The 13,463-nt window shown below is 37.6% G+C and overlaps 1 protein-coding gene across 1 annotated transcript in view; it reads right to left on the bottom strand.

Annotated features, from left to right (window-relative positions):
- The window catches only part of ipo11 (importin 11), an 82,639-nt gene that overhangs the window by 32,429 nt on the left and 36,747 nt on the right, over positions 1–13,463 (bottom strand). Inside the window, exons 17-22 of the mRNA XM_008336048.3 lie at positions 11,914–11,947; positions 11,156–11,196; positions 10,912–11,028; positions 9,771–9,884; positions 6,417–6,532; positions 5,427–5,503 (exon numbers count right to left, since the gene is read on the bottom strand). Of these exons, the coding sequence (XP_008334270.1) occupies positions 5,427–5,503; positions 6,417–6,532; positions 9,771–9,884; positions 10,912–11,028; positions 11,156–11,196; positions 11,914–11,947 (499 nt within the window). The remainder of the gene's footprint in view (positions 1–5,426; positions 5,504–6,416; positions 6,533–9,770; positions 9,885–10,911; positions 11,029–11,155; positions 11,197–11,913; positions 11,948–13,463) is intronic.

The following is a 13,463-nucleotide window of genomic DNA, read 5'->3' as shown; positions in this document are numbered from 1 at the left end:
AGCAGGAACAATTACCTCGTACATACATTAAAGTCCATATACAGTATATAAATATATAGTGAGTCAGATCAGACAGAGCATAGAAAACGTTATTCTTCACGGGCCCACATCATGTGACCCAGTTTGACTGGAACGCGCAGTCAGATAGGAGGCACAGCACGCCACTGCCTCACCCAGGATTTCTGCCCTGTATTTGAATGCGAAATACTCAAATTTGGCAATTTTTACTTAATGAATTGTTAAACATGTGTAGAGTCATACTGAAAATGCATATTTAACTCAGATCGGTGTAAAATATTAAAATGTATTTTATGTGTTCGTTTCTTTTGTATCATGATCCCCTGACTGCACGTTCTGCCCTTCTGATAAGCTGTACTGCTACACACTGCTGCAATATCCTCTGAAGGAGCGTTTTCTGGTAATATCAATACTAAAATGGGACAGGTTTGTGTATTCATATACGAGAGGGAAAAAATGAATTGAATTTCATCCTGAGCTGCAGGTAGGTCATGCCACTCACAGCACTAGACTTCATAATACTTTCATCACCCCCACTCCCCTATCCCCTCCCTCCACTATTACGAATAAACCCAGGGCACCCAAGTGTCCATGTATGAATATAAACAGCCAACCAAAATAACACTGCATCTGGTTCCTAGAAGTAAATGTCCATACATTTCCAAAATGCATTATTTTTTTCTGTGCTAGACCAACGTCAGAAAAGCAAAGGCTGACTCCACTATAGCTCACTGAAAATTACATCTATCTGTTCTTTCTTCATACGAAGACCAATAAAATCCGAAACATCTGTCAAAAAACAAAACACACACACAAAAAACTGTACATAATGCTGTACATTCTGGATTTAGGGTAAAACTAAATTACATTCTTTAGAGGATACTACTAAATCATACTAAAACAATAAGTTCAGCATAATTAAGTTTTTTTAGTGAAAAATAAAAAGAAGAAATTTTGCTTACAAAAAGATGGAGGAAAAATAAAATGATAAAAAAACTGAGTATTATTAACAATTTCCAAGAGATCAACCAATGAAAATTAGGAATTCAAAAATAGATGTGCAAGAAAACTAGCAAGTGTGTCTAATTACCCTGGATGACTATGCACAGTCTAATGTTCCACAAGGGTTTAGCAAAGAACGAAACAGCGATTTGACAGATCAAGAAAAACTCTATGGGATTGCTGTAGAGACACTTTTATGCCACACTAAAACAACAAACACAAGGAGTATGAGGAATAATTGAAGGATATCATTGTGGCAGACGAGACCAAATTAGAAGTCTGAAACAATTAATATGTTGCTTTAATTTGAAAAAAGACAACAAAAAATAATATTAGAGTCTTAAACAGAAAAAAACAGGTGAAGATCTTACATTTATTTGGTTTTGGTGATATCTCCAACAGATCATCTACTTTTAGGAGTGACCTGCTACCAAACTTGTCACAGCAAGCACTGTTTGGCTAACTGGGGTTGATAAGCTTTCTGCAGGTCACTAAGCAGGTTAGAGGTTAAATGTGCTGCACTTCCATAGGACACAATTATTAACGGTCCTTAGGTGAAAGCAGCTGAGGGTTGTCCTAAAAACGAATAAAGGATATGGGAGTCATCCCAGTGTTTCTGCCAACGCTTAAATGAGAATATATGAGAAATGCATGAATTAACAAGCCTGCATTTAAGGTAATTAGGCTCAAAATGCTATTAAATTGTTTATAAAGTTTTCATTTATTCTCAGCTTTACAGCTACTGTTGAGTATAAATGGTACGGGATAATCTTGCAATGCAATACCGTGGCTTTTCATGCATGTAAATGCCTCTATGAAAATATTAGAGTAGGCTGTTTTTCCAAATCAATAGTATAAAACCAATTACATTTCCACTAAGCCACAGAAGGTGCTCAAACACTCTATAATCAAATAGTCACAATAACAGCTGCTGAAGTGCTGATAAAGCTGTGCTGTGTACATCCTTCATAGCCCTGGGCATATGCTGCTCTATCCACAGTGGTTGCCAGCGTTGAGAGAGAAAATTAGCCTCACATCTGACTGCGATAACAGCCTCTAATGATCGTGAGGGACTCTGCTAAAAAATTTTTTGGTTATCTCCCAAAAGCAAATTTTGTTTTACATGATGTGACGTGATGTGGATTGGGATGTAATACAAATCAGAAGCCACAAGTTGAGGAGAGGAGTAGGTTTTAAGACTTTGGGTAAGGGTTAGAGAAGTATTGCTGGACTGAGTGAGTTTGGGAACCCTTCAGGTCCACTTTGCATTGTCAAATTTCTGAAATCTAAAAAAATTAGAAGTTAAAATCTTAGTTCAGTTAAAAAGTAAAAAGTAAAACAACAAAAAAAGATCAGAAACACATGACACACAAGAGGCCTAGAGAATATCCTTTGACCACTTTTACAAAACAAATGATAAAAATGCATTCAATTAAAATGTAGAGTTACATATATATGCTACTCTTTATCAGCATCTAAAATCCATTTTGTAATACTATAAACAGTATTGATGAGTCACTACTTCCAATTAAGAGGTGTGTGATAGAGGAGGCTGTGCTGTGGTAGCAGTGTCCAAATTGATACATGGAGCACATTAGCTGGGCTTTTAGTGCAGAGTCTACGTGAGAAATTAGTGCATTTTGCATGGAATAAATGAGGGAGAAACTACTTTTGATACAGTGTTATTGATTTTGAAGGTGGCACCTCTGCGGCTACAGGGTTTTGCACAGCCCACTTTATTATCTTAATGTAGTATCAGTGCCACACCCATTTACTTACCTTGAGAATGTAGAAAAGTCCCCTGACAAAAAATTACGTGAAAATGAAAAGCCATTAAAATTCCCTACAAACCCTTCATTGCCATGACACTAGCAACTTGGCATCCCTCTTAATTAAAGGTTGTACTGCATGACCCACAGGGCGGCCAGTGGAGGGGTTGACCCTGAGCCCAGTGGTCTTCAAACAGAGTCAGGCTTAGAGCCTTTTCCTATTTCTTTATTGGTGTTATTATTAAAGCAGAGAGCAGACGGCTCCTATGGTTCTGTTAGAATATTATCTGATCAACTCTACACCTGTGGGAGACTGTGTACTAGATGCACAAAATCCTGATGGCAGATGGTGGAGAACTAAATAAAGATGGAGCTAAGAATTTAATAATTGTGTCTTGTAGCAGATTTCATTGGTGAGATGCATGAATTATTTCACCTCCTTCATGTCCTTTCATCTAAGGGAGTGGGAATTGCCAAAGTAAAAGGATAAAAACCACTTAGGTTACCATTTTCCACATATCCTGACAAATGTGAATCAATAATTCGATTTAGACGAGTTACTAACAGGGTCTATCAGATAGGAGTGGGTTGTTTGCAATACACGCCGATCACTGGGCCATAACTCCTGGGAAATCAGGCGATTTACTGACAGCAGCCACTAGAGGCTCTGGAGGTAAAGGGACAGAAATTCTTTGAAAACACTGTGGTTTGTGTGTTTGTAGAGATTTTACGGACAATCAATCAGTAGAACACTTTAGAAAAATCGCCACAATCTGTCATCGTTGGTCAGAGCACATACGCAACTATAATGAGTCCAAGTTTAGAGCGAGCGAGAGAGAGAGAGAGAGAGAGAGAGAGAGAGAGAGTGCTGCGATCACAGCCAAGGCATGGCTCATGACATTCTAATTAGAGAATTTGCTGCTCTAGTTTAGCAATGATGGAGTGGAGCTTTTTATCAGACAGGCCAGGCCACTTACCTGGCAAGCTGTGACACCACAGAGAGAGCCAGCCCACATCCCTCCACTGCTGTCCACAAGCTAAATAAATGACTCACCGGATGTTCTGCTCAATACCAGCCAATGATGATGACTGACCAAAATTTGACATAAATAGCAAAGATTAATATTTACAGCATTATAAAAAAAATTACTTGTCTTCATAATTATTTAGCAGCCAAACGAGATTGACATTAAAGGTGAAAGCAGATGTGCAGATGGAAAAATTTCCGAAATATTAAGAATATAAATTGTTTCAGTGAGATTGACTGGTGCCACCACATCTTTACACATAAACAAAGCAATTAAGATTCTTCTCCAAAGCCAAAAATATGTGTAATGGTTCTAACCTTCTATTAGAGTAATGATGATGTTTATTGTTTGGGTTAAATTATTAATTTAATTTGTGGCTGATTTTGCAGATAATGTTGATTCTGCTGATTCTTGAAATTAGCTGTTCACTGCGAGAAGGAGTGGGGTTGAAGTGGGTGGGTCGACAGTAGTCCTACTTACAAAGATGGCCGCAAAAAAAGTTTTAAAAAGTGGTCTATTCGTGGTTTTAAAACGTTTTAAACACCGACGCTGAATCGATAAAGTACAATATTTCTTCTGAGCTTGTCAGTTTGGCTCTTTTGCATTTATTTGTTTGAATTCACCGCGACTGCAGACACCGTTTACAACCCCATGTGTGTAATTGTGTCTGATTGGTTAAATATTTTAAAAGCTCAGTTGTACTGATTTGGTACACATCATTTGTTTACCTTTTTTCAGAGCTAGATTAGAGTAAAGGGCATATGTAAACTCCTCAAAACCGTTTTCCATTAAAACCTTTTTAAAAACTTTCTTCTGGAGTAGTTTGCACTCATTTGCTCACAAGTGCCTTAAGTCAGATACTCTACGTCCAACTTAAGGGCCATAAGCTGAATGTGGCCAACCAACACTTATCATTCATGTGTTTAACTTAAAGTAAATGTGTATTTTAAAGAGCCTAAATTTATTGCTCTGAATCTGTAAAATGCAATGGCCAAATTCTCTGCAGGGCAAGTAATTCACAATTATTCGTTCCTTGAATTACAAATCTCCCATAATGTAGATTTTATTTTGTATTAACCATGTTTGTCCCACAGCTTTAAATGTGTTTCCGTCAACAGTCGTCTGACTCATGAAAAAGAACCAACTGGAAAGCATTTCTTATCACATATATTCACTTCTCCACATATCCACTCCTGGACACTACAAACAGCAAGGTGTCCGTTTCTCCAGGCCTGTGATAAATCAATTAACCAGTTCTACTCTACCTGTCACCACTCCAACTTCCTACAGAGCCAAAGAACTGGGTCTGTAGCCTCAGGGCAGACTGTTATCTTTGCATGTTTTAACAACAGAATTAATGTCCGTGGGTTGCATCAACTTGGTCATTCAAGCCTTTTCCACTATCACACCTGGGTAGCTTCAACATACCCGATATATTTTTGACCCTGTCTAACCCAGTAGTTAATCAAATGTCACTGAGCTACATTAATAAAACAGAAACAAAAAAAAAAGTAAATGCACCTCCATTTTAGCACCAAACCGTCAGGCTCAGCAGTACAAATACAACAAAAAGTATTTGAGCATACAAACAAACACTCATCCTGCTCACCCAACAGTGCAGACATGTTCTGGAAAATTCTCAGTAGCTCTGGCGTGACCGCTGGGCTGTTTTCCAAAGTCACTAACCTGTATGACAGGAATGCACAAGTGGAAAAAAGACAGATTTTAAAGCTGGGACAAATTTAAAAATAAAATTTGAGGGAGTAGGAAGTCAGAGCATCAGAAAATGATGGGAAAAAACAAACATCCTCAACACAGGATGAAATTCAGAGAAAAGGCAAAAGAGAAAATCACTAACATTAATGTTAAGTTTGTAAAGATACAATTAGGAAAAGAAAAGATTCACATAGTCACATTTTCAAGTTTTTGATCAGTGAAAGTATCATTAACAATACATTCACATAAAAGTGACAATAATTCAATTAGTCTATTATTTTCATTTTTTACACCTAAAAAACACTGCTGTTCTTCAACTTGATGTATTTTTCTACTCAGACAAGAAAATACAGCCACTGGCAAAATACAGACACAGACAGCAGACAACCAGCTGATAAAAATAAAAGAGGAAGACATTGGCTTTAAAAGAAAGCAAATATTTAGGACACGGCTGTTTATCAGATTGGCTGAAAGACTGCATAGAGATACGATTGTGGTTTTGTGCTACAGGCACACACTGCATGCTGAAAAGTGCACCTCTCCACAGGGGCAAACACAAGAATAGATTAAGAGTAGAGGTTAAAAAAAGGGCAGAAAGCTGATCCCAGAGGACATTGAACACACAGTAGACAGGTCACATGTCCACATCAAATGACCATCCACACTAACATTCATACCTGTGGTTAATTAGGTTGTATCTGATTTTAAATGTATGTTTTTGAACTGTGGGTAGAAAAACAGAAAGATATCTGTTGCTAAAAGATTTATATAATTGTGAACCAGGTCTTCATGGTTGTTCCTCTATATTATATTTATATAGCTTTCTATGTATTCTATTTTGTGTGCCTACAACACTGATGCACTATTGTGCACGAGTCCATACCAAAGTTCCAGTCCGTCCTCCAGCAAATAGACATGTGGTGGCTGTGAGACATCAGTGCTCAGCTGGATGACAGGCAGAAGGAATGGGTACAGGTTTTTACTCTCTGCCCCCAGGCCCTGTAACAACACAGAGAATCACAAACTCAGAGCCAATCCTGAGAAAACCTGCCCAAAAAAAAATGTATACAAAGAAATGACAACTGTATTAAATGGGACAAAAAGTAAAAGCAAACACACCTGTCACAAACACAAAAATAAAGTTTGATGAGGTGATCATACTCAAGATGACCTTACATCAATGAAATAACTAAAATTAAAAACATCACAAATATAAATGCAATTTAAAAGTAGGCAATATACAGGTGATGAACAGATGATCTATGGTGATCATACCCGCCAACGACCATGCCAAAGAAAATAGATGGTAAAAGTCTTTACAGAGAAGGATATATAACATTAATTGCATGGTCCACAGTGGGAATGCATTTACTTTAACACGATTGGGGGAAGTTCAAAGTGTAAGTATCCACTTTCTGGCAACAGACCCTGACAACGACATCTTAAAAGTACATCTAAGAGCTGGTCATAAAACAGACTGTTCATAGAGTATCGCTTAATTGTCATATTTCTTGTACAATTTACAGGAAGGCTTGTCGTTGAGGCAAATGTGCCACACCTTCATATACACAGTTCTGAATTTGCTGTCAATCATCATGAAGCTCACCAACTTCTCGGCCTTTAGCTCCTGTGGTAACGGCTTAGGAGAATTTCTTCTTCATTAGCATAATACAATTCTGTTTGAAAATGCAAAGCATACAGATGATGTAAAAATTTGTCAGTGCAGGACGGTAGCCTTCATCATGCTGGACTCTAGGCCTCCCGGGGGTTTTCCTTGTTTCTTTTTTTAAAGTCATCTGGAATTTAAACTGAACCTCTACAACTGATCTGAATATCTAAAAGGATAAGTCCATAATTCCAATTAACCTTGCAGTCTTACTCAGGACAAAGATATACCGGTAATGCTACTCTTCTCTGGCATAACAGCTTAACTATTACTTTTTTTTTATTTAGAATCTTATGCTAACCCTGTTTACCCTTGTTTTTATGATTCCTTCTAAAACTCTCTTTCCTCTTGTGACATCACATCCATCTTCTTCACACATCACCTCAATCTCCATCTTAACTGTCAATAAAAACTGTTTGACATCGTGCATCCAGGTTTCCTTCAGCTTTGGTCACAGAAATTTAAGTGAATAATGGAGACAGCATGTAGATTCTACGGGAACTTGTCTAGCTAACGGCAAAAACGACAAAAAGTGTGCACGACAACCGTCATTTTGTCAAGGGGTGACAATAACAAAGTGAAGATATTTCCTTGTTGTATCTTATGCAATCTTATTCTTTATCCATATCAGGCAACAAGGACTGAGTTCTGGATACTGCATTTGTTATTTTTGACAATTCTGCTAAATAATAGGATACTTTAAAAGGAAACATTTATTGGTGCATCCAACTTTTCTAACCCAGTGTAAAAGAAGATATCAGAAAAAGTATCAGAGGATATTAAAAAAATACTCAGTTGCTAATTTAGAAGAACCTCCTGAGGCAGAGAGAAATGCTTGCAAATACATTTAATGAGTTCTAAATAAATCTACTGCTTAAATTTGCTACTCTGCAGACAACAGCTTTAACAGCAGTGTCTTCTTTCCCCTTTCTCAGAGAACTGGACCGGAAGATTTTGACCAATGTGTATTAGTTTTAGTTGTTATATACAAAGATATATACAGGGGGTTAGACAATGAAACTGAAACACCTGGTGACCTAAGGTTTGGCAATAGCAGCCCGGCCATGTATACTGACCCTGCAGAGCTCCCACAGTTTTGGTGGAAACAGGAGAGTTGAGGTTCACATTTAATTCTATGACGCTATGGTTTTATGGTTTTTGGATACAATCCAGGTTAGCACCTGGACTTCCCTTTCAGACAGCTTCCTCCTGCGTCCACAGTTACTCCTGTTAGATGTGGTTCGTCCTTCTTGGCAATATGCTGAAATTACCCTGGATACCGTGGCTTTTGATACATCACAAAGACTCACTCTTGGTCACAGATGCCCCAGCAAGATGTGCAAAAACTATTTTGAACTCTGATATGTCTCCCATAATGTTGTGTGCATTGCAATATTTTAAGCAAAACTGTGCTATTACTCTGCTAAATGAACCTTCACACCCTGCTCTTACTGGTGCAATGTGCATTCAATGAAAACTTGCCACCAGGCTGGTCAAGTTTAGCCATGAAACCTCTAACACAAAATTGGCTAGTGTTTTAGTTTCATTGTCCAACCCCATATATCTATCTATCTATCTATCTATATCTATATATATAAATAATTGAATGTATATATATATAATTGAATATCTCTCTTTCTCTCTCTCTCTCTCTCTCTCTCTCTCATCAGCATTATATCAGATAGTATATATTAAAATCTCAATTAGTATAGAGCTGCACACTTGAATAATCCAGACCCCTTTAGCGGTACACCCCCCCATGTATTTTGCAGCTCTCCATATGTGCACCAGCGTTAACATTCTCACAGGGACTGTATCTATCACCAAGTGTTCCACCCCCTGCTGTGAGCTAATGCACCAGTAGCCACACGGGGGTCCCAGTCCTGCTGCTGACTGCCTCTATGCTCTGAGTAATAAAGTGTCTGTTTCTGACTATTTTCTTGATTTCAGTCAATGATAAACTCTGACTGAAAATGAAGCAAGGGTTTGAGGAAATATTAAAACAACCCATCCTATTAAAAACAACAAAGTCTAGGGTTGTGTCTCCTAAACAAGGGATTCTGAGAATAACAAAGTAGTTACATGCAAGATAAATGAATTCCACAGGTGGCATTGTGGGAAAAGGTATTTAAAACTCAGGGCCTCCTGGTGAAGACTTGAAGAATTGAGCAACACTTTTACTTGGTAGCATTTGTGAACATGCAGTGTGTCTCCCTAAACCAAGGCGACCTTAAAAAAGTTCTATACAAGTAGCTATTAAAGTCCAAGAGTCATTATTAGGTACATTCTTCATAACATTAATAACAAAACACATTTTCTACTATATTGTTGACTTTGGTGTGTGCTCAGCAGGCACATCCAAATGTAAGCTTAAAAATTGTTTGCTTTACAACAAACAAACAATTTTGTATAATTTTGTAAGTATAGCGGCCCATTCAGTAAATCTAAACATTGTGAGTCTGATTGGGTTGAAACCTGAATTATGAAATCTTAAATCCATCAAAACACTCAACCAGGAAAATGAAAAACAAAATTTCATAAACCCACACAGTTTAAAAAAATGCACAATACCTGTACTAGGTGAATTAGGGTGGTTAATATGGCACATCGGAGCATGTTGTGTTCTTCAGACTGTTTCCATAACAAAGGGAGATACTGAACCAGACAGCCTACATATGGTCGGATCTGGAACAGATGGAAATAAAACAGCATACACGTGTAAGGTGATGGATGTTCACGGAACATTCCAGCAACACACATTAGCATGTTCTTGCTGTGTCTGCTGAATGATGCAGTGAGCAAATATGTGCATTACATTGCCCTGTTAAGGAGCTGACAAGTGGCTCAGTAAACAGTTTCCCTTTCAGTACTCTCCTGTGGATTATATGCAATCAATGGCAGTGGATTTGTTGACACCTTCACTGGGAGCTGAGGAAATGTCTTCATATATATATAATATATATATTATCCCTGCAGTCAATCTTGTGTGTTAAAATCCCTTTTCAGAAGGATCTGATTATTAATAGGACATTTTTAGACACTAAAACTTGCAGTGTCTAGTAATGGCTTTAGCAGACAGAGGGCTCACAAGGATAAAAGGACATTCTTTGAACAGTTTAAGGAAAGAGAGAGAGATGCTTAAAGGGTACAGTTCATAAGGAAGGTCACTTTTATGGGACAAATGGTAAAGTGGATTAGAAAGACTCAGGCTCCTGGAAAAAAAAATCTCTATACCCACCATGGGGACAGAGAGGAGACTGTATCAACATAGTAAATGGGAGCATGAATCAGAACAAAAGCTGCCTGAGGCCCCATGATTTATAAAGTGTCAAGAATTGGATTTAAAAAATGCTACTGTCTCAGGATGTGACAAATCATTAGAGCTTATCTTTTTGGACAATTGACTGTGTTACCTTGGCTTTCCTATCATCTGAGACTAGTGCAGGGTGACAGATGTTCTGTACCAGACGTGTGATGGTTTTAATAGTTCCAGTCAAGTCCCCAGCAGACTTAAGGTCAATGACTAACATTTGTGCAAAACTATTATTCACCAAAACCAAAGTCAAATTTATCTTAAGAGCTGCCAAACACAAGGTCTGTTTCAATGATATTTTGGAGTTGCACTCAGTTTTTTTTTCTGACCCTGACAATGTAATGACAAAAGTTAAAGGTGAAAAATATCCTAACTCTGCTATGCTTTCTTAAAACTCACCTGGTTGTTAACTCTTTCAATGACACAGGAGATGACATGCAGCACCTGCATTTTAGTGTCACATTCAGTCACCTGCTGCAACAACTGGAAAAGCAGCCCAAAGATTGATTCAAGGTACTGGGGAAAGAAAGACAGTAGAGATTGAAATAAACAATGTGGACAAAAATACTGTACAATATTATTATACGAAATATAAATATCCTCTAAAGCATTTACTTTAAACAAATTTAATATATTTACTCACAGGCAGAAACTGCTCTGTCCGAAACTCAAAGTCGTCCACAGGTGGGAAATGAGTTAAAGGACTGACACGGTTGACATTAATGAACTCATCATCTCACTCCCTTCTGCAGAGCTAAGTATTGCTAAAGCTTTATGTCAACATACATCGGACAAAAACTTATACTGCCTATAGTTGTCGATAGGCATCCAGGCTGGACAGTGGAGAACTGAAAGAACTGTAACCCTACCAAAAAAAAGTCCTACTGAAATAGCCTAATCTGTTCAGAGTAGCTCAGCAAAATCTATTTACTGTCGCTGTGCCCTTTCTTGCCCGTGGCTTGCTGCCGGACACCTGGCAGCACTTCTTTATATGGCTAAGCCACATTTGTTATGAAGTTTGGGCTTAAACTTTCTGTCCTAATCACGAACTTGTGGCTTATGTCAGCAACATTCTCATCTTCTGACAGGGGGGTTGGGCCACTTTGTAGAGCTGTAACCTGGGATCTGTCTAAACCATCTGTTCATTGACTGCAGAGCTTTTTAATTTGCAGTAAATTATGTGATAGGTGGGTGTGAGACACTGTGACAGTGATTATGTTGGCGGAGTGTTCCACAATCTGACTTTCTACTAGGACGGCATCAATTTTAGTTCAATAGCTAATTCTGTAAATTGAAGCATTGCATTGCTACTGTAGATGACACCGAGTAGTTTTGGGAGTAAAACTACATGCACACAATCTTTACAAGATATTTCATACTAACAAAGTACTGAAAGGATATTGAGCTTCAGGGTTGTAGCCGTCTCAATACGGACCTGTAAGAGAATAAGATACATGTTAAAAAATATGTTTAGAAATGACTAATTGTCAAACTGGTTCACCTCCTACTGGTGAACTCAGAATAAGGGATGGTTCTCAATAACAACATCAAACTAGACTTTGAAAAGAATGTGAGTGATGGAGACAATGGAATACATTACCATAAGAATATCATAGCTGAAGAGGATGCTTTGACAGTGAACACAAGAACCATAATTTGTCTGTCTTTAAACTGAGAGGCCGAAACAAAGTACAATGAAAGATCTGTATAACTAAACACTGTGAAAGTGTGTGCCCACAGCAAGTTCTTTAAATACAGGCTGCCATTGTTATAAAAAGGATCATCCCCTGCAATCTTGGACTCCAGCTGTGTAATCTGGAAGTGCCAGGGTTTCAGAAGTGAAAACATCCACCATGGAGAAATTAGTCGGTTAAAAGAAATAGAAGATTTTATGTTTGAAAGGCAAGTAAAAAAGTGGTGGTTTGTCTGTTTGATGTGGAAAATCAAATGCAATATATATGTACCTCTTTAAACAGCTATATTTTTTATTAAAAACATTTTCCCTATGAAGAATGACATCCACTATGTGTAAAAACAAACGTGATTTACTTTGTGATTATACTTTAAACGATTAAAGGGTACCTGTGGTTCAATCATGATAAATCTTAAGTATTCATTGTAGTTGGTCAATATAAATCCCGAGCAACATAAATAAGACAAATTTCTATTCAAAGGGATGGAATTATTCATATGGATGAAATATCTTTCACCTCAGGTCAAAAACTGCTTCTTTGCCTTATCAAGGGACTGAAATCAAGGTCCTTCTCCAAAGTTGTTACATTTTTGGAAAAAAGTAATACATCTTTTGCAAACATTATTTTAGAGATAAAGTAAATGTGGTAAAATAAAATGTAACACAACAAAAAGTTGTACAGATAAACGCTGGAGACACCTGAAAGACTTGTCTGAGCATGTTCTGGTTATTGCAATCAGACCTGCTTTGAAATGTTAAAATCTGTCTTAAAAACTTGCCTTTTACCATGCTTAAAAGGCTATGTAAATAAGATGCACTCTTTTGAACTGTTCAAAACAAAGAATAAACTGCTCCAGTCAGTCCTGCAGAAAATAGACAGCTAATCTGCATGTTCTAGCTTTAAATAAAAATACTCTTTTACCTTCTGTGACAGCCTATCAAATAGTTTGGAAACACTTAACTTTGAACAGTCTTGCGACTACAGTAACACATGTTTGAAAACAAGAGGCAGTGATTCTCCCTCAACACTTCAAAGCCTTTGGATGAATAACTGTTTACTGCAGCAGTACATGTTTTTGCACACCTCAATATAAATAGAAAAGGGCCATCACTGACTGACGGAAGAGATTATGTACTCTCTACTTCCAAGAGTCAAGTTTCAGATTTATTCAGTGGGATTTATGGAAATTTCCATCCTTTGACCTTCAAGACCATAAAATGACAGAATAATCATATACTAACAAGTGCCAAAAAAAAA

The sequence above is a fragment of the Cynoglossus semilaevis genome, chromosome Z (genome assembly GCF_000523025.1).
Source record: "Cynoglossus semilaevis isolate Cse_v1.0 chromosome Z, Cse_v1.0, whole genome shotgun sequence".
Taxonomy (NCBI): Eukaryota; Metazoa; Chordata; class Actinopteri; order Pleuronectiformes; family Cynoglossidae; genus Cynoglossus; species Cynoglossus semilaevis.
The sequence above is the reverse complement of the archived record's forward strand: the minus strand, read 5'-3'. Positions and strand labels throughout refer to the sequence as shown.